The sequence below is a fragment of the Cebidichthys violaceus genome, unplaced genomic scaffold (genome assembly GCF_023349555.1).
Source record: "Cebidichthys violaceus isolate CVI_PGR_0920_01 unplaced genomic scaffold, fCebVio1.0.p SCAF_13, whole genome shotgun sequence".
Taxonomy (NCBI): domain Eukaryota; kingdom Metazoa; phylum Chordata; class Actinopteri; order Perciformes; family Stichaeidae; genus Cebidichthys; species Cebidichthys violaceus.
In genome coordinates this window covers 3,498,841-3,524,318 of record NW_027176296.1, presented here as the reverse complement: position 1 = coordinate 3,524,318, position 25,478 = coordinate 3,498,841, and the positions used below count along the sequence as shown (strand labels likewise).

General features: G+C 39.5%; 2 protein-coding genes across 2 annotated transcripts; both read right to left on the bottom strand.

Moving 5' to 3' along the window:
• Positions 1-98: 98 nt before the first annotated feature.
• Positions 99-13,906, bottom strand: mcoln2 (mucolipin TRP cation channel 2). The gene is made up of 14 exons (XM_068707417.1): positions 13,650-13,906; positions 12,880-13,033; positions 12,021-12,194; positions 11,633-11,789; positions 10,733-10,811; positions 10,538-10,634; positions 10,219-10,318; positions 9,593-9,705; positions 9,182-9,331; positions 7,987-8,088; positions 7,739-7,861; positions 5,426-5,632; positions 4,993-5,126; positions 99-605 (listed from the first exon to the last, which is right to left on the bottom strand). Exons 1-14 carry the CDS (start codon positions 13,691-13,693, stop codon positions 569-571), a joined length of 1,671 nt encoding a protein of 556 aa, XP_068563518.1. The 5' UTR covers positions 13,694-13,906; the 3' UTR covers positions 99-568.
• A 557-nt stretch (positions 13,907-14,463) lies between these two features.
• On the bottom strand, positions 14,464-20,692 carry LOC137870305 (chloride channel CLIC-like protein 1). The gene is made up of 10 exons (XM_068707416.1): positions 20,152-20,692; positions 19,919-20,026; positions 19,347-19,457; positions 18,980-19,201; positions 18,126-18,266; positions 17,914-18,013; positions 16,856-16,953; positions 16,593-16,739; positions 15,938-16,507; positions 14,464-15,121 (listed from the first exon to the last, which is right to left on the bottom strand). The coding sequence occupies exons 1-10, from the start codon at positions 20,281-20,283 to the stop codon at positions 15,029-15,031; spliced, it is 1,722 nt and encodes a 573-aa protein (XP_068563517.1). The 5' UTR covers positions 20,284-20,692; the 3' UTR covers positions 14,464-15,028.
• Between the last annotated feature and the right edge of the window lie 4,786 nt (positions 20,693-25,478).

Below are 25,478 nucleotides of genomic sequence, written 5' to 3'. Positions count from 1 at the left end.
AATGAGGCCCCAGCTTCTGATTTCTGACTAAAATTTTAAAAAGGGAAAGTTGAATGTGCACACTTGCAGGTTAGACGGGAGACACAGTAACAATGGACAAATGGAAAATATTAGCTTTACTGCAATCAGTACAACACTTGACAAATAAATTACTTCCAGCACTGCATAATGTTGCATAGCACCAGTGTTTGCAGCCACAGTCAATTGCAGAAAAACACTGAATCCAGATCTTTGGCAACTAAATGCATGTACAGACCTTACAAAAGGCTCAGTAAACTTCTCAACAGCATCCTGAACTTCAGTAGATACCGTTATGAAACACTTTCTTTACAGCTCAAGCTCCAGTTTCATGTTAAAGAGAGGGAACTTCATTGGCGTTTCATATTGCACGTCACAGAATCATAAACTCTGCTTTTTTGAGGATTTTGCAGTGGATGGTTTGACCTCAAAGTCTGTATCAGACGTGTGAGGTCATCTTTTCAGCAGCAGCATCCTCATCCTCCTCCTCCTCCTCCTCTTCTTCTTCCTCTTCTTCCCTGATCCATGTCCTCTGGAGGTGGAGCAGCTGTCAGCTGATCAGTACAACATCGTCACTTTCTGGAACTCTGCAACAACATGATCCAACAAGAAGGGTGATACACCCAATGTCTCATTAACATCACCAGATAATGCACATGCTTTCTACTTTAGGTCATTAATAAGGGTTCTTATGAGGAAAAAAAAAAACTCTTGTGCTTAAGTTGCACATCAGTGGCATTGACCCTATATTGTAAAACATTTAAGAAGCGTTTCTTTGAGATGTTGCATCCGATACATCTCAAAAGGTCACAGGAATTAGATTAGGTAGATTTAGAGACTCACAGCTGCTTGCTCAGACCAATGATACATTTACTACGTGTTTGAACTGTTGAGATAATCTCCTACACAGATCATCATAGTTCCTATGATTCACACCGTCTTTATTATCTGGGCTTCCACCTACACACAGGTTTGGCCATAACACACAGACAGCTAAGGGATGCAGGAGGAGGTTTGGATTTCTGGTGATTGTACCCATTCAGAGAATAAATCCCCCAAAACAAGCACACGGAAAACGACAGCCTTACCACCATTTCTTGTGTTTGCTCTCAAGAGAAATGGCTGAATATGTTCCCGTTTCATCAAATCTGTCAACGATTAGACATTTTTTTTTCCTTTCTCTTTATGATCTGCCACAAGCAGCACATTTTACTGCTGAGTTTGCAGACCAAGTCTCATTCCACAAACTGCTGCAGCCATTTTGAGGATGTGAATGAATTTCACAGAGAGCAATGAAGATGTGTCCAATCCACAGAAATAAAATAAGAATAGAACAAACCTTGCCATTCAAAGCAACCATTTTTATTTTTTTTACGATAGACTGATTTAAAAGAACCTAAAATCCTGCTGCCCTTCTTCGGAACGTACTCATCATAGTTAGTAAACAAATAAAAGAACTACGTGCAAAAACTTGCACTCAAGTGCAGCTCAGCCCATTCCTCGAACTGACACAGATGGCAACACAGTCTCCTACGTGTTTTCTGGCACGGTCTCCACGTAGACCATATAGAGCCTGAGCTTCATCATCTGTCCACCCCAGTATTTGGCAGTTGAGACGGGAATGTCTCTTCTTGACAATAGTGACCAACAAATTGCCCAGCCACCGATAGGCGGCATTGCCCTGCAGCTCATTTCCAATGAGGAGGACGATCTCGAAGTAGCCCCGCATAAAAGGGGATGAGACAGGAGAAGTTCCTTGCCTTAACGTGGGCAGCTTCTGGCCTGTACAAAAACCTCACAGATGAGGCCATGAGTGACACTGAGCCTGTGCAGTGCGGGTTGCAAAACCAAAAAGGCGAGCAGATCAGAAGAAAATACACCAAGGACCAGCAGGTGCCAGAACGAGGTAATCCCTAATAGGATTTAATGCAACAGCAGCATCTACGAAATACTGCGTCATGTCAGGAGGGGATACACCCAACTCCTGCACGATCAATCCTGTGGCGGCACTAGCCTCCGGCTCAGCATGGAAGCTCCCGTCTTGGAACATGACAGGTTCAAAGAGATAATGGCTGCCCATAGCGTCCACAACTGCGATGAGAAGGTTCTCAGGGTTGGTGTAACCACAGGTCAAAACAGAGATGAATGCCCTTTCTGCTTGCCTTATGACGTTTTGCATGCCTCATCGCCACTACATTACAGAGTCCAATAAAAAGTCAAATTTAACAACATAGTTATTTATACTCCTGTCACAGCGCAGGGAAGCCCATTGCTATCGCCAGATTGGTGACAACTTTGTTCGGTTTATTTTCTGGAACCAGTGTAGCATTAAAGCATGGTGGAATTAAAGAGCTATAGCTAGCTAACTAGCAGACAGCTGGTGGCCAAGCTGCTGTACACACATACAGTATATGAACTACAGCAGATACAATGAAGTATATATATATATATATATATATATATATATATATATATATATATATATATATATATATATATATATATATATATATATATATATATATATATATATATATTTTTTTTTTTTTTTTTTTTTTTTTTTTTTTTTTTGTGTCATTGTACTAATCTGAAGAGCTATAGTATATGGTTACAACCTTTTCCATAACCGTCCATTCAACATTCATTCTCAACGACGAGACTCTTGAGCCACAATACATTATTTCAACTGTCAAAGTGGAAATAAGTTTTAAATCTAAACAAAGAGCAACTCTTCGCTTTCCAAACAAGATAACGTACCACAGTAGAAGATAACAGTATAGGAAGAGGCTAATTGCATGCAGATGAAATTTCATCCAGTAAGACATTACCATGTTAGCTGAGAACGCTGATCTAATTTTTGTGAGCAGAGAAAGACAAATACACTCGTAAAAATGAAATTTGGTCAAATGACTGCAATTACAGAATGTGTGGAACTCGACAAGAGTTCTCCTAATGACAACAAGTCAGCCAACTCTGGCAGTTTTACGCTCAACTCCACAGAGAAGATGCACATTAATTTGGCAGTCTAGCATTACGTTTCCACTATCACACATTATTACATAATGGCTCTGTAACTGAAACTAAACTTCCTTTAAAACACTCAGACAATCAAGAGCAGGGACGCCAGACAGCTCGGTGACAGAAAGTGGAGCATGCAGGAAAGCTGATAGTATTTCTTACAGTATGCAAGTAATAGTAGGAAAACTTGCAGAAAAAAGTGTTTGATGGTAAACACTGATCATTGCTGCTAGCTATACAAATGACTACAATAGTTGCTTTTCTGTGAATTTCTTTTTGCATTCAGTCATAAAATGGACTGGTGCTTTTTAAGTACAAGGATGGTGACGGCTAAAGAAGCCAAACCTGGTATCTGTTTTCAGTTAAGCCTTCCCCAGATGCAGAATAGGGAATTGAGTAATCTATTAAAAAGTTGCAAAACATTTTGCTAATCTATATGAATGCAGAACCAAAAGTCAAAGTAAGACACCACAGTCTGGTGTAGTGCAGCTTTTGGTTGAGTTTCGTAACCATTCAGCTTGGTAGAGACAGTTAAAGAGGAAGGAAGCATTACTTTTCAACAAGCACCTGGTTGTGCGTAAATTCTACTCCACTGCTACATAACGGACATGGAGAAATAAAACATGAGACATCCTTCTACAAAATAACACACACACACACACACACACACACACACACACACACACACACACACACACACACACACACACACACACACACACACACACACACACACACACACACACACACACACACACACACACACACACGTTAAACTTGCACCACACATCAAATAACCGTTCCAAACTATCCAGCGTTCTTTAACAAAACCAGCTTTTCCAGCTCAGTTGACTGCGTGTTGACCGTGGCCTGTTTATCTGGGAGGCAACACAGCAAGGAGGGAGGGATGGCTGGGGGGGTGAAAGGGAGTGGAAGAGGGTGGAGTGGGGGGGTTCTTCCCAGTGCAAAGCCTCAGTTTCTCTGTAATCAGCCCATCATTGGGTGTGTCTGCATAGCTCCCACCACTAATTTCATTGCTCTCAGACCACGTAAGACCGAGCCAAACCACAGCGTGGAGGAAACTCCAGTCTGCTGCCTGCTGATGATAGAGATTGGCTCATAGAAAAGGAATGAGCAGAAAACAGGGACGTATAGACAAATACGACGTCTTGCTGTAGCAACAAGTTGTAAGCAAACTACTCAGAAATGTTTTTGTATGTGTAATGTTTGAGAATGAGTGATTTAAAGTTACAAGGTACTTTAAACTGGTTGTGAATCAGTCTCAATTTAATATCGATGCCTCTATTTGACCTACACAAGCAAACGAGTCCATCAGTGAGAAGGTCGGCTATTTCTTTACGATTACTCAGACTCCAGTGAGGCGACCAAGTGGTCCCAGGTCCCTGCTGGGATCCAACACTGACACCACACTGCTGGAGACCCAGGCCGAATTGCTGGGCCCGCTCTAGGGAAGGGAGGCACAGGAGAACCAGAACCAGGTCCACAGGGAGCGCCAAAAACACAAAATTAAAGTTCCTTGTAGTTGCTTTAAATAGGTATTAGATAGATATTTTTTCGGGTTCGCTCCTCTACATTGTTGACTACTCAAAACTAAACAAAGCAATTGATCAATAATGAAAATTGTTATTAGTTGCAGCCCTACATCTTTCCCAGTAAAATTTAATAATGAAAAGGATGGTTGAATTTCAAAGTTCCCACAATAGCATAAAAAGAAAATAACTAAAGTTGACCGTTATAATTGAAGAGTGCCAACCCATGCCGTTTGATTGACATTATTGATGTAAGCGCAGTTTTTAAACTATGATATTGCTCATGTTTCTGTGATGAGAAGTCATGTTTGTACAGAAGTAGCTTCCAGGTGTGAATGCATATGCAGCAAGGTGCGTGATTAAATATCATCAAAGGACCATAACACGGCTGTAAACACCATCCTACCGTTGGCAGCAGCACAACACAGAGTATCTGATGTGAACGTCTGTCTGACTGCTCTCCTCTGCAACAGGAAAATCTTTCTGCTCTCTGACGAACTTCTGCAGGTCAGTCAGCGGGAATCCGTCTTTTTGGAACCTCTGTTGGTGAAAACACATAGAAATGAAAACAAATAAAACGCCTTCAAAACTGCATAACAGCACAGATTGGATTTGAACATTTTAGCACTTTTTTACCTATACTTTTGTCACATGGAAGGGTTTAGACATTTGTCTTGTAAATAATCAAATCAAGTAATTGTTGTGAGTAGAGTACTGTGAAATAATTTTCATGGATTTCCTGTTACTCAACTCCCTTTCACGGCCTAAGGAGATATAAAGTTGAATCTATGAAACGCCACAGCTTTCACCTCACTAGAACCAAACCAAAGCAGAAGTACCTTGATGGTCTCATAGGAGTCTGTGATGAGGGCGATGAAGAGCGACAGCACCATGTAGATGAACAGGGAGATGAAGGAGTAGAGGTAGGCCCGGCTGAAGAGCCACACCAAAGTGTTTTTGTCCTTCAGCTGGGCGAAGGTGGTGAACATGTCGTCGCCGTTCAACAGGGAGAACAGGCACTCTGCTACACGACTCAGGCCCTCAAACTAGAGAGATAGAAGATGCGACGTTGGATTGGATCAAAGTTGTATATGCCATTAACAGTTAACAGAGGCAGTGAATCAAGATAAATGAGAAATTTTGCCTGTAGTTTTAACACAGGTCTGTTTTTTAAAAGCACCACAAAAATGTTGGTGCAGAAGACCAACAGAAGCATGATGCTTGATAGAGGTGGAACGACAAAGATGGAAAGACAAGCTAAGAGACAACTGGCTAAAAAAAAAGGGAGAGTTCCATCCAGAATGTGATAGTATCTAAATACAACATCCTGATCCCACAGCGATGGTATGGATTCCAGCACTTGGAGACGTGTGGGATGGCAAGTACAAGAAGATACTCTGTTTATTCCTTCAGTAAATACCAGGGGATCCTGGACGGGCTGACAGCACATGATGGGGGACTCCCCCCCGCCACCACAATGTAAATATTGAAATCAAGTCTCAGTTGACTCAATGTTGGACAAACAAGGAACTGAAAGCCGTTTACCTCAACTGTATCCATAGCAGCACTGCAAGTCAAGTCACTTTCACTGTGAACTGCAATTAATGTGACAGTATTGTTTTACCCAATAACTTTTCTTATGGGTCGGTCGTTAAAGCATAAGCACATTTACAATACAATCGTTGCCATTTACAAATTAAAAGCTGTAAAAAAGTTTTTTTTAAAGCATTAAAAAAGATTTAACTCTAGAGCTATAGTCCATTGGTCAAAACTCATGTGGTCCTTGAGTAAACTGACCTGACAAACACTTCATCAGTCAACAACTCGTATACAGAAGTAACTCCTCTTCAGTTTTAAGATCATCAACAAATTTCTATTTGGTAAGTGAGACATCACTAAGCCCGGGTCAGCTGATCTCAGCCTATCTCACATCTGTCTCTCCTACAGTACGAGCACTGCCTTGTTTAGACGCCCACTGCTGCTCGGACTTCCGTAAATAATTTATCTTAACGGGCGAGGACAGCTAAACACACATTTTCCCAGATGGCACTTGCTGTCCATGGATCTCTCAGTTAAGGTGATAGTTTGAGTTGAAGCTATACGTCTCCCCTGTCCAAATGTTCAGTTCAAATATCTGATGAGTATAGAGCACACAAAAACAATCATCCCTTTCTTACTTTCTTTAAAAGTGCATCAAATTTGATCAATTTAAGCAGTTTAAACACCGGAATAGTTTGTGGTGAAATCACGACACACCCCAGAGTCTGCAGAGGACCTTTGTCACATGTCATCCCCCTTTGCTCCCCTCTTACTTTCTATCACCTATACATTGTCTGATAAAAAGAGAAATAAAAATTGCTCAAAAATACTTTAAAATGTGTTTTTGTCTATTAGAAACAAGGCTGTGAGTATAAATGTGAAAAGTGTCCCAGTGAGGACAGAACGCTGGTCTGATTGAAGCTGGGGGTTTCATGGACTGGACATATACTGACATCTAGTGGTTGTATATGCAGTGTGAAAAGGGACCAATGATGTGAAGTTGTGCACAAGGAAGCCATTTTTTTCAGTTTCCTAAATTTGCAGGACATAATGTTGACACAGCAATTCAAAAGCTAAATAACATAACCATGGGAGCAAGTCTGCTAAGTTGCAGTTTGTAAAACAATTTAAAAAAAAACAAAAAACATGAATCATACCAAATAATCACCTGTATAATTTCTTTTAAATAGGGCAAACATGGTAGACAACACATATGTTCATTAAGAGTGACGTAGATTCATTTACATTTTCATGATTTAGACATTATTTCTAACAGTATGAATCTGCACACTTAATAAATAAAAGATCTGTGCTATTACTCCATTTTCTCACTGGAGTCATTCCGCATAGATTTTGTTCAATCACAAAATGCAGTTTCAGCCAATTTAATGATGTGCACACATGCACGTTTGGGAACTCAACCATTTTCTTTTGACCTCAGCAGTTCTGCAGGAAGGGACGAAGTCACGGAAAGAGCTTTAATAGTTCCCCTAATTTCCCACAACACTGACTAATAGCCAGTGCAGATTTTCACACCATAAACTCACTTCTCTAATATCTGGCCTTCAGGCCTCCACATCCTCTGCTCTCCTCAAACCAGTTAAGAGGGTTACCTTCTCATGGTATGGCCCCAGTACGATCCATCCGCAGAAGGTGTAGCCGAGGTAGATCATGCCGGCACAGCAGCAAAAACGCAGGACCTTGGGGAAAGCTGCTTTCATGGTTAAAATCAATACCTAGACACACAGGAAGTATGGACACACATATTATTGTTAAGCCACAAACAAATCATGAAAGAATGTGTGAGGATTAAGGGTGAAAAGGGCAACCCATAATAAGAGAAAAACTTTGACAGACTCACATTGTATTTCTGGAAGTATCCCAGGTACCTGATCACACCGACCCACACCATTAAAGTAGACGTTCCCAGAAAGATACTGCACACATCATAATTGGTCATACTCTACAGGAGAGGGGGAAAAAATCCCAAGCCTTACTTCAGGCCTCAGTGAAGCCCTGTAAAATGAGTTAATGTTTAGTTGTGAATGTGGAACACCCCGGCCTCTGCTGCACTGATCAAGATATCACAGAGTCAGGAAATGTTTAAGTTAACTTAAAGCTGTAGGATTATCAATATGATTTTATTGTAACAGGCACATTGTTTGTGGTAAACTGTGACATAAACTGTGTGGATTATTTTATCAGGGCTTCAAGTACAATGTGGAACTGCAATAGAGGAACATCCTATCAATTGTTAACTATGTTATGTGTCATTGCGTGACATAATGTGTCATTTGGCTTTTATGTTCTACGGTTAAAACACAAATACATCTCTGAGGACATTTTGTAAAAAGGTGTGTCTAATAGAATATAAAACTAAGTAAATCTAAACTTTCCTCTACTGTAGATACAATTAGTCAATTTGCCTTATTCCCCTCTTCCACCAGATTTCAGGTAGGTGTAAACATCTTGTTAATTGTTTCTTCATTTTTGAGTTGACAAATTAAGGACTTTGCCATCATTTAAGAATTTAAAAATACTGGAAAGACTCCAAAAAGCAGCAAACATTTTGATTGGTTAAAGCAGGAAAAGAATAGGTGGAATAAGTAACATTAATAACGAGCATTTCCAAATCCCCACCACAAGCTATCCTCAACGACATGTTTACTATGTTTTAGGGTAAACACTCAACATGGTGGCTATAAAAAGGCTAGACAGTCAGGTTAAAATAAACAAGTCCTTACAGGGACTGCATTGAATCTTTTCATTCCAAAGTTCAGCAGACAGGGAGACACTTTGAATTTTATTTCTCAATTGCGTCATTAAACAGAGGACATAAAATCAAAAAGGTGATGCCGACAGGCAGTTAGTTACACATTATGATGCCAACTGCTTAAGAAACTTTATTCTTTTAATTTTTGCCAGATCTGATGCAAACCCTAACGATGTTTTTTACTTTACTTCTCCCCCAGCTGTAAACATATATAGTTAACGATGTATGGCTCTCCTTTTACATTTATTTGACATATGCCGAAGAAGAACACGATTCAGTTTACCTTTGCTTGTATTTCCATCTTGAGTATTGATCCAATAATGGCCAAGAGGTCGCTGACAATGACCAGCACATACCAGCCATTCAGAAACTCCTTCTGGTCATCCTCACACACTTTACGATTGTAGTTCTCATGGAAGAATCTGGAGAATCTCTGAAAATACACAAATGCAAATGCTAAATCAGTCTCTTACAGAAAAGGATCTACAACAGAGTATCAAATTAACTGACAACATGTTGAGAAACGTCTGCAGATTATGCAAGAATTTATCCACATCCGATATAGGTGGTATTTTAGATTTTGCAATGAAAGGGACTTGTGACATTTGGCTTAAGAAAAGGGAAATGATGGGGGCTGAAAAATGTAATTCCCTCTACGATTTTACACAGTGTGAGCAGAGACTGAGCAGCTGACCTGAAGTAACCTGACAGCCAGTACGATGGAGCGGGTGCACAACACAGCCGATGTGAGGCAAACAACAATGACGAAGCCGTCAAACACCAGCAGATAGTGTGTGTTCTTCTGAGCTGAAACAGAGACAAAAAGTGTGTTTATCTTTTACACAACTCCCTCACACTCATTACTGATATCTCCCAGCTTGCAGGAACACGCCTAACTGACAGCCAACAGAAAAAGGAATTTATATTTTTTTGGGCCATATACTGTACATATAGTTATACACTTTTAGACCTGTGTTTTCTAGTTACATTTTACATAAATGATCATGAATCAAAATTGGTTTAATTGATTGTAACCAAACTGCCAGTTCGGTGCTTCGCTCCGTAGTCTTGGGATATTTTGACACACAGGGATTAGCATCTCGTAATTTGCTGCGTACACAGAAAGTCACTTTCTCTGGGGGTACAATGGTTCAGGGTTTGAACCCTCAGGTGGCCAAGTCCTGCTCTCACATAATGTTAACATATGCAGTATGTTTTAAAGTGGTCATTGAGGTCAATCTGCTTGGACCATGATCATTTCTACTCGCAGCTATATACGTTTTTCTTATTTCTTCATTATGTTAGACAACTACACCTTACCCGTCCCAGATATCTTCCAGTCTTGACATGCACAGCTCTGAGCGTCTATGTCCAGGAATATTTTCACCTTTCCACTGTGACACTGATTGTCAAATGTTATCTAAGGGACAAGGCCAAAGGAAAAATGATTCAGAAAATGATGAGGAAAGTCTTTTTTCAGTCGAATGCCATGTGAGCAATGAGTTTCAACAATAATATATATTTTTAACTTGTCCACACTACATCTCTCAATGATGGAAAGTATCAAATTGTTAACCTGGATTTCACCTGTTCATGTACACTTTATTTCATAAGGACAAAAACTATAGCAGAACCATACCGTGATATAGAATGAGTAGCAGTCAGGTAACTCCCGGGAACGCACAGTCTGTAGGTTTATGCCTTTCAGCTGAAAGGTCATTTTCATGTCAACAAGCCTGAAAGCAAAAATGAGGATTTTAATGTACGGCAGAGAAAGGTAAATGATGTGCGTTAGCTGCGTCCGCATACAGTGCATTGATGGGAGCATGTTTACCTGTAAAAGTCCAGATCAAAAAATGATGAGTTCTGGGTTTTCCATTGGTTTGCAGTCTTTGGATCATGTGACATACAAACTGAGAGAGAAGCGATGAACAGGGTGAGAAAATGAGCACCAGGTCTGAGATCTTCTATTTACCCAAAGGCCCTTGTATGTTGTCTCTCATAATATTGATGATTTAGTAATTCAAGGTCTACCATAACGAGGAATGTAAAACTTTCATCAAGTACCGTTAAATACATTTTTTGGGCCATTTTATACATGCAAGGAGAAGTGTATATTCCTTAAAGACACAGAGGTAATCATAAATCAATTAACAGATATCAAGTCGATACCGACTCAAATTAATGGATCAGGTATCGACAATAATGGGGCAGGCTTATTAAATTTTATTCTATTTTCATATACTTTCTACATTATACACTGGAATTTGAATGCCTGTTTATGTTTTAAACAATGTGTTGTTGCATTAAAAAAGGGTTTACAGTTGAAATTCCTATTCATTTTGAAGATTTGTTTTTTACCAAGTTGCTGGTTCACTATTTATCATATAAAAAATAAATGACAATTCAATACAGTTATATCCATGCATCTATTAGTTACATTTTGTTTTACAAAGTTAAAATTTTTAATTAAGTCAAGCATGATGTTGCCTTGCACATAAAAGTATGATCCCAGTCACTTCCAAATAGTGAAGCAGACAGCGTATTAATTACACACTGGTATCGGATCGGTACCGGACGATTCCCAAAGTCCAGGTATCCCCACCGTTATCAGGGCTGAAAAATCTGTTTGGTGCATCCCTAACTGTGACATCTAAAATTACAGGTGTACTCTAAAGCAAGGGGAAATATTGACAACAGAACAACAACAAAGTCTGTAAATGTTCCCTCTCACCAGTCTCCAGCTGAGCATCTATATCATACGCCTCATCTGAGGGATCCACGCTGCCTCTCTTGTAATATTCTTTACAGATGAGGAGAGGCAGCAGATTGCCATCTTCATCCTCACCGTAACTCAGGGGACCCACAGAGATCCGGCCCAACTGGCTGTACTATAAATGTCAAAAGCCTCAGGTAAATCAAACTGTAAACATGGTGATTATATTATGTTGAAAAGAAGCTGCAACCTGCCGTATCACAGGAAGCCTGATCAAATATTAAGTAGAGCGTAGCAGTTCCCATAGTAGCCTGTTTCACAGGGTTAACAGGTACATGTTGAATAGTTTAAAATCACATTGATTTGGGTTGAGTGTAGGCATGTACGGTGAGGCGGTTGAACATGCCTGATCCAGGACGTAAAACAGACTGTCATAGACACTTTGTTGGGTGTAGACAGCAACACAGTAGTCGTCCTCATCCACACCGCTGTAGTCCTTCAGGAAAAGGTTTTTGATCGCCATCGTGTTCTCCTCCTTATAGGACACCACCAGCTGGTTGCTGAGGCCAAACAGGATGAGCTACGGAGGAAACAACAGCGGGAAAGGGAACATTCATGTTTCATGTAGATGGTTGGTGAATGCAACTAACTACATTTAATCCCGTTTAGTATTTATATTTTTTGGAATGTTGTCAAAGCCATGTCAGTAACATTTTATGGAACACATCTCTTCATCCAGAAATATATTTTTCAAGATTTTACTTGAGCAATGCAAGATGATATGATGGACTGCATTATGTTGTCCACCTTATTTAGTCATTTTCAAATTTATAACACTGATTTGGACTTTGTAGGTAGTAACTTTTTAAGTAGTTGTTTTACATCAAGAAAAATATTGAAGTAATTGTTTTCTTGGGTATTTTTTCTGTTTTGCTTCTTTTGTCTACTGCTGAAACAACAAAATATTTGTTAGCGCAATATAAGAACAAATAACTACAAAGTCCTTTTATAGCTTTACAAGCAGCAAGAAGAGTAAGGTTCAGATGAATGGGTGATGTTCACTTATTTCATCATCTTCCATTTGAAAAGAAACAGACACACTCAGATTATGTAGGATCATGTTTGTTTAAATGTGACCACACAAATAACATTATTTCATACAGATTTTACTGCACTATACTACACACCTTGGAAAGAGTGCGTTAGAGCAAGCATTTTCTGGGAGGATCTTCCTTCCTAATCTACATTAATCCCACTCTACATACCTGTGTTGTGATCATGACGATCTTCAGAATCTGCACCACAAGTTTCCAGGGTAAGTGTCTTCGGGCCCGGTACTTCTCACACGGGCTCATAAAGTAATACTTCAGGTCATCTCTCAGGTTCTCCTCTTTGATAACATCTTGAGTCGACACAGAGCTGAAAAAGAGAAGTTACAATACAAAATGTAATATCTTCCCAGAGCTGGGAGACAAAAAACAAAAACAGTATGAGGAGGCAAGGATACAGCACTTAGGGTTTTAAAAACAGAAGTGAAAGCAGCAGTTATGCTATTACAATATACTAGAGCAAAAGTCATCATTCACAGGAAGGACTCCGTGTACCAAGTACACTGCCTGCATTCATGGTGCTGCCTGGGTTTAAGTCCAAGGTTAGTTCAGGAAGTGCACTTTCAATATTTTCCCAACAGTTTGTCACCCACAAGCTCTCCCTGACAGAGTGCAAACCTTCTCCTTTTACAGTTGTTAGAAATTAACCATAAGGAGTTTTATCCCACATTTTACAGTTATCTTCAGCTGAATGTGTCGTTTTAAAAACCTGCCTGGTCCTGTCAGGAAGAATTAAATGACTGGTGCAGTTGTTTTAAAAAAAATAAAAATAAAAAAATAAAAAGTAGGACAACAATATCTAGGTTTTGTAAATGAGTATAATGTTCAGTTCGGCCTTTATTTCAGAAACATAATTTTTAAACACTAACACTTCTCATGCCCCAAAGATAGTTTTGAACGCCAGTCATTTAAAAATAATAATTTACCTGTTTGAATTGCTCCGGTCCAGATACCGAACCAATAATTCCATGATTGCATGTCCGTGTGGACGCACCGCTTTGAATGGTATGTAGTTGTCCAAAGACGGACAAACACTTACCAGAGACAAGTCTCGTCAGCTGTAACTCTCTGTAACACCACGCACCTTCCAGACAGCCAATCAGGAAATGAGTTTCAGCCGACGCAGGATCTCCAATCTACGGCGCACGGAGCCACCAGCGGTCACCAAAAGGGTCGAAATGCGTTGACGGCAAAAAAAAAAAAAAAAAAAAATTAAGATGTTTTATCGCCACTGTTCTCCAGTTATTGAGATACATGAGGATGACTCATAAGAGGAAATGTATGTTTTTCAAAATGTCGAAATGTTAATGCACCTGACTATCTTTCAGGCCATTATTTGTCTTTCAGACTCAAAACTTTATGTATAAATACATATATATACATATATATATACATACATATATACACATCTGATACATATGTATAGATATACATTTATAAATAAATAGATATAGATTTATAAATATATATCTAGATCTTTTAAGACATTATATCAGTAACTGATTTTGTAATATACACATTGGTTTATGAACTTACGAATCACCGATCAACTTCCTCCATGTGCCGAACCAGGCAGACAGCAACCCTATGATTTGCAGACGCAGTTTAACTCGTCCAATACAAAATGAAAGGAAGAAGCACCGCTGTCCAGCAACACTGACTTCAGCATCGCTATAAAGCCCTCTATGTAGTTAATAATCACAAAAATAACTTAATGTTAAAAAAAAAAACTGCAGAAGGTAATTGTTCTCTTTTTTAATTTACAAAATACAAATTTATTTACAAATTTCAACTTCAAAATTGAAACATTATTTGTTCATTAGAATTTAAAAAAATAATTTGCCATCATTACAGTGAAACTGGAAAAAGTTTTTAAGAGCATGATTTCTGCCCCTGGGTAAGACATACTATAACACCAGATCAAGTAATGCTGTTTTTAACATTTCCATTTCCATTTCCTATTTCCCTGATACCTGTTGTAGTCTGGCTGCTCTGCGTTGATTTAACTGTTTACTCTTCCCAACTGAGGAAATACAGCTGAGCTGAAATCATCATGAAATAATAAACAGATTGACCAAACGGTGTTGGTGACTCTGTTCAGGGAAAGGCACCGTTAATTGATCGCACAGCAACAAGGTAAAGTTAGTCGGTAACACTTCAAAATGTTCATGTACATGCAACATTTTAACAATGTCTGTAAAACAGTCAGTCAGGGACTACTTGGCATCACCGCCTGCACAGTCCAGCAAGAAGCACCAAACACTGACGACGTTTGTCTTCCAGCTCTGACTGATGTTGAAGCTGCCTAATCCGCTGATGTCTCCTGAACAGGAGCTCCGACAGTCTCAACAGGTGGCAGTGAGACAGAGGAGGTGGTGTCTTCAGCAGAGTACAGATCCTGCAGGGAGGGAGTTTACATCAAAATGTATTAATCAAAAACCCTTACAGATAACAATGTCTTGTAGGAGCAAATAATACATTCATAAACCAAATAATAATATATTTACATTTAGAGATATTTCAACCATTAAAATATAAGTCACTATATGTTGACAAAGTAAATAAAGTGATTACTCTAATATAGGAATTAAGCATACTACTGGCTTGAAAAACATGTCTAAACTGACATTTATATGCTTTAAATGTATTTAATTTGCTGCTACAACCCTCCAGATGTCAATAAAAAAAATCTGTTAAATTCACTCATTTGCAGTGGAATTCAACCTCTTTATTGCTAAGAAAATGATAAGATAGATCTAGCTATCAGTTGTTCACAAATGTCACATTTATAACCACGGGTATCAATGATGCGGTAGCTAAAACCAATCTTAATCAAACATTAATTTTATGAGATTTTGGGCATGGTCAAGTTTAAACAGAAGTATGCCGTGGCACCCCAGTTGAAATCCACTGCACTTATAATTAGTGTTATTAAGAAAAACTGAAGAAGTATGGTGTCCCTATCCATGGGTTACTGACATTCACATTCACAACAGCTATCATCAAAACACAAAAATGAAAACACAAAACTGACAACTGCCAATGAAAATGCCTCATTAAAAATATGATCTAGTTATTAAATATTATTTACCTATTCATGTTGCATGTGCAAATCTGAAGCATTAAAACACAAATCACAGCACTATTTTAGGGTCTTATGTTGGATATTAAGATTAATTTAATTTAGTTTTCGTGTACTTTAGAAAGAACTCACCTGATCAGCTAGTGAAAGCCGCCTTTCTGCTGGCTGAGATTGAGGTGCTTCACCGTCTCTGCTGAGTTTATTTTGAGAAAGCTTTTCATTCACTTTCAGCAGTTTACTCTTTGAGGGCGATGAATCCGATTCAGTGGGTTTAGCTTTCGATTTGGTTGTGTTAGCAGCAACACTGTGAGCACTTTCCCCTTCTAGCTCCTCTAGTGTCTCATGCAGGTTTTCTGAATCTGACTCAGCGGACTTCTGCTCCGCCTCACGCAGCTCAGCATCTGTCTCATCCTCACTGCGAGGAGGCTCGGCAGTGCCCAGTGATTCCACACCCATCTCTTTCCTGTATCTGTTGGGCTGCCTCTGACGAACCTGGTTCCTGTGTAACCGGCCTTCAACGGCTTGTTGCACTGGGGCCTGTTGCGGTGCGTCCCCTCCTGCTAAGTTGTCCCCGGCCAGAATCCTCTGGACTGGAGGCTGCTGTTGCTCGAGCTGTGGAGGAGGCGGATCCCTTCGAGGCCAACGAAAAGGTGCAGCGATGCCATGCTGGAAGGCTGCCTGCACGCCTCCATACATGCATACCTGTTGAAGAGTTAAATTAATAGAACAGTGTAGAGACACATTATTTGATCTCAAGTGTCAATGTAATTTCCCAAGGGGTCCTTACCACAATGGCGAGCACGATAGTGAGGAGAACTGGGATCTGCAGGGTAATAGGTAGATCTTTGAGGAGTGCAACAAGAAACTCACTGATCCCCTGTCCAACGTGCTTTAGCGGCTCTGTGATGAAGGTTGTGATGGTAACTGCGATCGCCTAAAGACAGAGGGATGTTTGGAATGTACCATTTGTCATAATTATGTCATTATTACGCAGCATAATACAGCCTGTATGTGCAGTGAAAACTCATACATGCAATCATAGTGACCTACCTTGGTTGGAGGAACCAACAGAATGGGGTTGACCACAAGGACTTCATAGTATTTCTTACAAGGGTCATCTTGAAGAGTCCAGGTGCTTCTGAACCACTCTGCAAGAAAACATCCAAAGACAGCAGAGGGGGCTAAGACAGCAACTAGAGTTAATTCAGTGTCTTTTTCAAAGGCTTAGTAGTATCACTGTCAGTAAGTAGAGAGTGCATCCTCTCTAAGAAAATCTTTCAAAACACTGAAAACAATAAGATTTTGCACATTAAAGGGTAATTCATTTGTTTTTGTTTTTTAAACTAGACCCTATTTTCTCATGTTTGTGTGTCGAAGTGACTAATGGTATTTATTTTTGAAATTGGTCCAGTATTGAGCAAGAACACTGCAGATGGCAGCTGCTTAACGAGCTGCAATGTATTTGATATTATGCAATTCTGCACCGTCCATGTACGTCCACTAAGTGCTTGTTTTAGCCACAGGCTCAGATTGTTATGTGTCTGACAACATTATAGAAACAACTCTACAGAGAAAGTCAACATTCTTTCCTCACCTTTCACTTGATCCGGTCTGTTTGTTACTGTGTCTAACCAAGTCTCGCTCAAGGAGAAGTCTCGTTCTGAAATCTGGTGACTTGTTGCAGCGTAACAATCAACATGGCTGATTATTTAGCTGATTTTCACAATGTGGACGAGGCTGCAATACTTTTTGCTCTGGCTTAAGACTGGAACTATTTCAAAAAAATATTGTCCCCATTAGTCATTTAGAGAAAAATAGGAAAATAGGATCCAGGTTATAAAATACTGAAGTTACAATGTGAATGGGGGACATTGGTGTTGAACCAATATATGGAGCAGCAGGAAGGAGCAAGACCATAACTCATTTTCATAGTTTCAGATCAGTCCATCAATAGGCCCATCAGGGGGCCTTTAAACATTATGAGTGAGAAACATTTTTCACGGCATTGCTGTGTGTGAAAACCATGCGTGTCCAAATTTGTCGATTCTGAATTTGTTAAACAGACAGATACGTAATATACTCTGCATTTATACTTGTAATTGGCTCACCTTTCAAGCTATCACTCCAGTCAATTTTCTTCACTCCAGTGCATTTTTCATAGACACTATCCATCTTTGCTATGTTGCTTTGGTGGTTAGCAAAGGCAATCTGAAAAAGATTGAATGGTATTGTAAACGTATTCGTCTAAAAAAACATATTACAAATTTATCTGTCAAAAAAGAACCTGAATGGCAGCTGAACAAAAGCTAAAGAGCTTCACCTTGTACAGATATAGCCAGTTCCAGATAATACTGACAAAGAAGCTGACACCCAACAGTCTCCTGAACTGCATGAACCAGGACACCAGTGACCACAGCTGAGTGCATATGATGACCACTATAATCAGAACACCCAGACCCATCTGGAACACAAACAGACAGAGTACAACTTGACTGGTTGCACAAGATGGAAAAAAATTATTAGAGCTGCAACTATTAGTCGACTAATCAATCAGTCGACTGGCAATAAAATTAATCATAATAAACTGTTTTGATAATCGATTGATACGTAATTATTCATTAACAAAATAGCAGAAACTGAAAAAATATATAGAGAGCTTTTCTGTTGCAAATCATATTAAATTGAATATCAGAAGATATCTAGCTCATGTTTCTCTAATCCAACCACATTTAGAAAACCAGGATTCTTGTTTACGTGATGTTTAAGAAATTAGTTTACAGGAGAAAGCCGACAGTATCCTGCTTACTTAAGAGCACATGCATAAACAGAGTGAAGCTACAAAATGTTCTTGTACGAGTACTGAGATGACTAAAAGGAAAAGAAAACTATCGGAGAAATCAGCTTTGTTCTGTCATTACATTTGAGGTTTTTCGTATGTTAAAATTCAGGTGGATTTTAAAAGTCATCTAGTCTGCACCAGGTGTTGAGGATGTGCATTTTCTCTCTACATAAACCAGGTACTCAAGTTTGCAACACAAACTCCAGTCTCACTAAAGACAGATGCAAAAAGACTTTAGACTGAATTCAGATTTTAAAGTTTTGACTGAACGGTAAGTGTCGCTAAATGTTTTAAAGACTTATAAACAAAGATTTCAGATTAACCAATGAGCTTACTTTTAAGAGTGTGTCAAGCTCCACGCCAAAGGTGTCTTCAAAACGCCACTTCCAGGCCTCGTAGTCATGTGGTCTGAGATCTACCAGTATCTGACTGATGGCATTGTCTAGAGCGCCTGTTCTCCAACTGTCCTCGCCCTCCAGCAGTGCCTGAATCTCGGTCATGGCTTGTGTGGAGAGTTTGATTTTGGCATCATAGATGACCTCCGAGGAGTCACTGGGCTGGGGACAAAAGGGGACAGGTAGCACTGTCAAAAATAGGCCACAAGATGATTGCAAGAAAGGTTCAGTGAAATGGATGAATGATTAGCAAAGACATATTCAAAGGCACACAACACAGCATAATGCATGTGAAATGCCCACTTACCAAACCAACTCTTTTTATTTCCTTCCGGAGTCTGGTAAGGAATCGTTTGAACACTGGATCGCATGTCGGCTGTTGTGAGATGAGCATGATTTTCTTCTTTAGTTCATCAATCTGAATGAAAGTAAAGCACAATATTTGTGATGCCTGACAGATTGGAGGTAGGTTTTTAACATTTGCCATATAGAGACTGAGGGTTTTTCTCATTTCCTGATTTTGTGCCGAAAACACCTCCACAAAGGATACACCGGTGCGTCCTTGCTCATAGCTCCTCCAGCAATCCTCCTCGATCCTCAATATGGATTTTAGGAATTGAGATGTCCTTGAAGATGGAGCGCCGAGATCGATTTCCGGGCCACAAGCCGGAGGAGTGAGGAACCAAGTTGGTACAAAATTGGGAAATGAGAAGTGTCTTGCTCAAGAACAACCAGCCGGACGGGTGCTTGTTCTCGAGAGGATGTGAATGTGTACTTTGCCGGGTGAAGGAAAGAACAGTGTCTTTGATGTCGCCAGCAACCTTATGCTCATTCACTTTTAAGGCTGCTTAAATAGTATAGTCACATAAAGTCACAAACCTGTCTCTGTTGATCCACAACTTGAGAGCGACACGATTTCAAGTCCACCTCGTTGGAGTCCTTAGTATACTCTCTTCTCTTGGTTGGGACATTGGCATATTCTGCTGGCTGCAAGGCATATTTTCAACACACACATATTAATAGTCACAACGGAGATATCAACATAGCTTCCGAGCATGCAGGCCAACGTTAGCAAATACAATTCGTTCAGTGTACATTTAACATCATCCAACCTCTGCAGGCTGCCTCATCGTCTTGGTGCTTGCGTCGTAGTTGAGCATATCATACGGGTCTATCCAGTCGTTGTCCGCCTCCTGTCCTATGGCAGCAAGAGACAGGCTACACACCAGGACAACGAGGAACATCCTGGCAAAGAGAGACGGGCACTTCCCCAACTAACAGCCCTGAGTTAACGCTAGCTACGAGAGGAAACACCTCAATGAAAGCGAAAGCAAATAACTCACTTTACATCAAGCAAAGTTGACTAAATACCGTAAACTAGCTAAACATGCTAATGGTAGCTGCTATGATAACATCAGACCCACCGACTCAACCTCGACTTTGAAGACACATTGATACGCGAAGGCTTCAATACTACTCTTATCTAACTACACAAACAGCTCGGCGTTACAATAGGTTCGTTCGACATAAGCCAGGCGGGCGCAGAATCGATCACCGGCGATCGGCGCACAATGCATGCCGGGTAGATTTGCGTCCGACTTGCTGTGACGTCATGAAAACGTGGGCAACGTTAACCTCACGTGAGCGAGGCGGCCGCAGATTTCAGAGCCAGGCGCTGCAGAGTTGCTCTCCACCGACTGCGGGACCCCAGGGCATGATGGGAAACGTCTGGCTGTCTTCGGATCAAAGAGCTGATTGGCTGTTAGATTTGACACCAAACAACACGTTTTGTAGAAAATCCTAATTTTGTGTAATTAATTGTAATACTTAACGCTAGATTGTTGGCCAACAGTCTCATTTTGTGCAATGATGTGGCTGATAATAATAATATAAGGTTATTTATTTAGCATCTGTAAATAAATATATTTATTGAGAAAGCCTACATCCAACTTGATGTCAGCATTTGTTCAGTCAGAGCACTGAATGTGTCCATCCATTAACGATGATGGAATAGAATTGTTTCCTGTTATAATAGGCTGTGGGATTGTTGCAATGTGGTCTAACAATGGGAATGTGACATCCATCGACAGCACAGACTGTATTTGGAAATCCAGCTGTTTGAAAGTGTAACTGGGACGTGTGAAGTGCTTCTCCTGTAGGCCACAACATGTGATGAGACACATGTGTAGTGACCAGGGAACAGAAGTGATGTAGATGTGTTGAAAGTGTAGATTTTGAAATGTTGAATCTGTCTGCCACACCCCTATATGACTCCTGGTTAGACAGAGTCCACAGACACTGAACGCTGTTACAGACAGGTCGTGTGGTTTGCTGTCTGTTCATGTAGTGTGGTCCCATTGTAGTCATAAGGTCCTAGTTAGCAAAGAAGAGACTCAAACTGACAAATATCAGTGATTATATTCAGCCTTAAAACGCTGTAGATAAGCCATCCTCCTCTTGTCCTCTTGAGAGCCTGAAATGACTTCTGAAGTCAGAGCTCTGTCCAGAGGAACAACCTCCTCAACAAAATGTGGTATTTTTGGAACCAACCTATAAGAAGAATAATGAAAATGATTCTTAACAGAATTCTAAAGAACTCTTTAACCATATGGGGAGCAGTTATTGAATCATGAAAACCATGTTTCACCACAATGACATCCTTTTTATGAAATAATACAAATTGTATTAAATTACATTCCTTGATTATTCTACCGTTTTTAGTTTTATAATTTGCCTAAAACTGGAGTTCTGGGGCCTGTTGTTCGAAAGTAGAATAAAGACATCCAGGATAAGTGGGAAAGCCAGGTTGGACAAAGTCTCATAAGTTCATCCTGGCTTAATTGGTTGTTCGAACGCCGAGCCAGGCTGAGGAGGGGCGGCTTTGTCAAGCCAGGTCTAACTAATTCGAGTAAGTGCACGGCCACGGCTTTCTTCAGTAGACCACAGAGATTGATCACAGATTCACTGATGAGACGACAGGTGTGGACACTTTCCTCCAATGAACAGCGAATCTGAATGCTGACGTAAGGTGACACACCTCTCATAAAATGAAGCGCCGCTGCTGTCTTGAAGTTTGGAGACGGACTGATTAAATGAGTAGTGTAATTAATTGCAAGCACCTTTGCAAGTGCAGCCATTTCTAATTACTGTAATGACTGCAATAAAATCAGATTTGAGCTGGCAAACAATATGAAGGGTGTTTATTTACAATGTCGAACACACGAATAGGCTCCAATTATGAAAAAGAACTATCATAATAGGCTAACTTTATTTTATTTTTTTATTTGATCATGTTTTGTTTTATTTATTTTTTTTAAATAATAATTTAGCCTACGTGTTGTTTGTTTAAAAACGAGGCCAATGCGTAGCCTTCATCAGAACATGGAATGACTGTATAAAACACATCACACAGCGCAGCCGCTGACTCCAAAGATAAGACAACAGAATCAACTAAGCTTGGCATTTAGCCTGGTCTGGAGCAGGCTAGCTGCAGAGAATAAATCACCATGGTAACTGTGGTGGAAAAAAAATCCTATACCCGCTTTGCGTGAGTCTTCTAATGCTGAAATACATAATACCAAAAACCAGGTTGTCTTTTAAGTATTTATTCTCTGCGCAGAGAAAGTTCAATCATCACAACAGAATGCGTACAGTCTCAGTGAGGAAGAACCAAGAAAAAAGTGAACAAGCTTTCTTTATACAGAATGAGCAAAGGTGGGGGCCGATGGCCAACGTTACAGACATCTCGGTCTCAGACTTTTGGTCTCAGACTGATAGGAACAACAAGTGAAAACAAACGGCCAGCAACCAAAACAAGCGCCCCAAAGGCCTTGGCATGGAACATTCTCATACAACACAGTTAGTTATCTATGTGAACAGGCAAGGGAGAATTATTCTTTTGCACAACAGAAACACAGTGAAGTTCAACAAAGTCCAGAGCAAAATGACTTATGCATGAATACAATATACTGAGTAGAAATATATACTACATAAAAATTACCATTACAATCCTCCCCTTGATCATTACATTAGATCACTACAATAGTATATATTCTCTGCTAGAAGTGAGAACATAAGTCAATAATATTTCATAACGATTTTAGTTAAGGGCATCATTAGTAGTGAAAACACCAAGCCTGTGGAGGAAACAAACTCTTTATCATAGTTGGGAAACGTGTCCAATTGTGCAGTCGTTAGAACAGAGTGCTCATGGGAATACAGGAGGAGTGGATGGGACACTGATTTGTTGATGGTTCGCACTAAAGGACAGTCTAACAGACGGATTGACACGTACCATCATCTGAATATTTCACTAGTTAGTTTGGTTAACATTGGCAGGCGAGACTAGAGAAGTTTACTGACACGCGGACAGAATAATTAAGGTGTTGAAAACACAGATTTCGTTGTAGCCTGTCGTCAATCAGGGGCATATCAAAACATCAACACATAATACTCAAAATGGTTTACATATGCACATCATTAATCAATAAGGTTAAGGCATTAGCTGTTTGTTTTTTTTAAATTGTAGGCAAATCTATGTTGTAGCAAGCTAGGGAATGTTAACATGAACATAAGATAAGTGGGAAGATAAGTCTCCTGAGATGAGACACTCTCTGTTGAACTGTATCATAAGACAACATATCAGTGAGTTTCATAACAAACAATAATCAAACAACTTAAACGATTTGTAAGAAATTCTATCATATTACCATAATGCACATTCAGAATCAAGTGTCAGTTTAATCGATTCCTTTATCAGGTAAACTAAACAAAAGCACTAGCTGTTTTATGAGATCATATTTCTCAGATAACAAGCTGTAATAATAAACATAAGTATTACACAGAAATGTCACTATTAAAGTACTACTCATCTAAGGGAGGAAAACAGTCGGGCATTGAAAACCAGTCACATGTTGCAGGATCGGCCTTTTTTCCCTTCTTTTCTAACAGCATGTCTAGGGCCAATTTAAATCAATATAGTGTATTCATATCACATGTTATTTGCCGTTTAGTTAAATTACAAACCGTTTCTTTAATCTGATGGTTGCTGGTTTTTGGTTCTATGTTATTTGGTTGCTATGGTTTCTCATGCATCAATTATTAGGAAACACAATTATTATTGCACAAAAATACAGAAAACACATTGAACCTCTTAGGCCACACCCCCCCGGACCGTAGAATGTGTGCCATGGTGCTGGAGATCTGCCTTCCATCGCCGTTACTTAGGTGCTCGATGAGTTGTTAGCAAACAATACATTTTCTTTAAAATACAAAAAACTGTGCACTCTTTTGTGTATCATGCTGAATTAATACAATAACATTCCATATTTCTTTGCTTTATTTCCACTGACCGTTACTTTAAGTCTAGTCTTAAAATCCTGAAATCCACAGATGAATGATGTTACTTAGTCTATTCTGATAAATCCCTGCTGTGATACATCATAAGGTATTGTATTGTAATTCCTAAAAAAATAACTTAAGAAAACACAAATATTTATCGCTGCAGTTCTTTTACATTCCTTAATGCCAGTTAACAACTAATTTGAATACAGTGATATTTATATTATTTAATGTAGAGGCTCAGCTCATCATGTCATCATGTTATCTTGAGAGTTTAGATAGTAGATAGTAGATACTTTATTCATCCTGCAAGGGGAAATGTGTTTGTTACAGCAGCAGAAAATATACTAAAGCAATTAAAGTAACAGAGTAAAAAATAAAAGTATAAAGTTAGTGTGAGTATCACATTTCATAACAGACAGTTTTAGGGAATACATTCTTTACTTGTCATCTGAATATAAGAAGTTTTCCTAGCAACTATGACAAATTAATTAATTATTTGTCTTTACTTAAGCATGAATTTGCATTTATTGCCCTATCAGAAACATGGTTTACTGAGGACTCTAGATACATCTTTAAAATAACAAAATACAGTTCAGTTCACCATGCAAGAGAGGATGGATCTGGAGGTGGAGTATCTCTGTTTATTCATGGTGACTATGAATTCAAAATGTTGTCTTTACTCTAGTTACTTTTTCCCTCTTATTTATAAAGCAACATGAGTTACAGAGTTACATGAGTTCTGTATTCAAGATTAATAGAGCTAAACATACTAATACAATAATGGATAATACATCGTTCCACAATAATGTTAGGCACATCTAATGTATTAATCTAATCTAATGTGTGAAACGGCAGAAAGGAATCATGAGCTCCCCATGTTCCTGAGTCTAAACTGATGTCATGTAACCGTCTCTTTGGTCAACGTACTGTGTGAACGGTGTGTCTAGTTTAGGTAGTCCAAGTGTCAGAGCTGACAGTAAAGCGCTCTTTATGTCATTAAAGGCAGCAGTCGAGGAGTCAGTCCAGGTCAGTTTGTTCTGCGCAGAAAGATGTTTACCATGAATCATGGGAGAGAGGGATGCCTCTCTTTCTGAGT

Coding starts and splice junctions, on each gene's coding strand:
- mcoln2 (XM_068707417.1), bottom strand. CDS start 13,693: ATGGAATTATTGGTTCGGTATCTGGACCGGAGCAATTCAAACAG. Junction 9,706..10,218: donor CTGGAAGATATCTGGGACGG/GTAAGGTGTAGT, acceptor TCTCTGTTTCAG/CTCAGAAGAACACACACTAT. Junction 8,089..9,181: donor AGATGGAAATACAAGCAAAG/GTAAACTGAATC, acceptor CCTCTCCTGTAG/AGTATGACCAATTATGATGT.
- LOC137870305 (XM_068707416.1), bottom strand. CDS start 20,283: ATGTTCCTCGTTGTCCTGGTGTGTAGCCTGTCTCTTGCTGCCATAGGA. Junction 16,740..16,855: donor TGTTGGTTCCTCCAACCAAG/GTAGGTCACTAT, acceptor CTCTGTCTTTAG/GCGATCGCAGTTACCATCAC. Junction 15,122..15,937: donor GGCTTTCACTAGCTGATCAG/GTGAGTTCTTTC, acceptor CCCTCCCTGCAG/GATCTGTACTCTGCTGAAGA.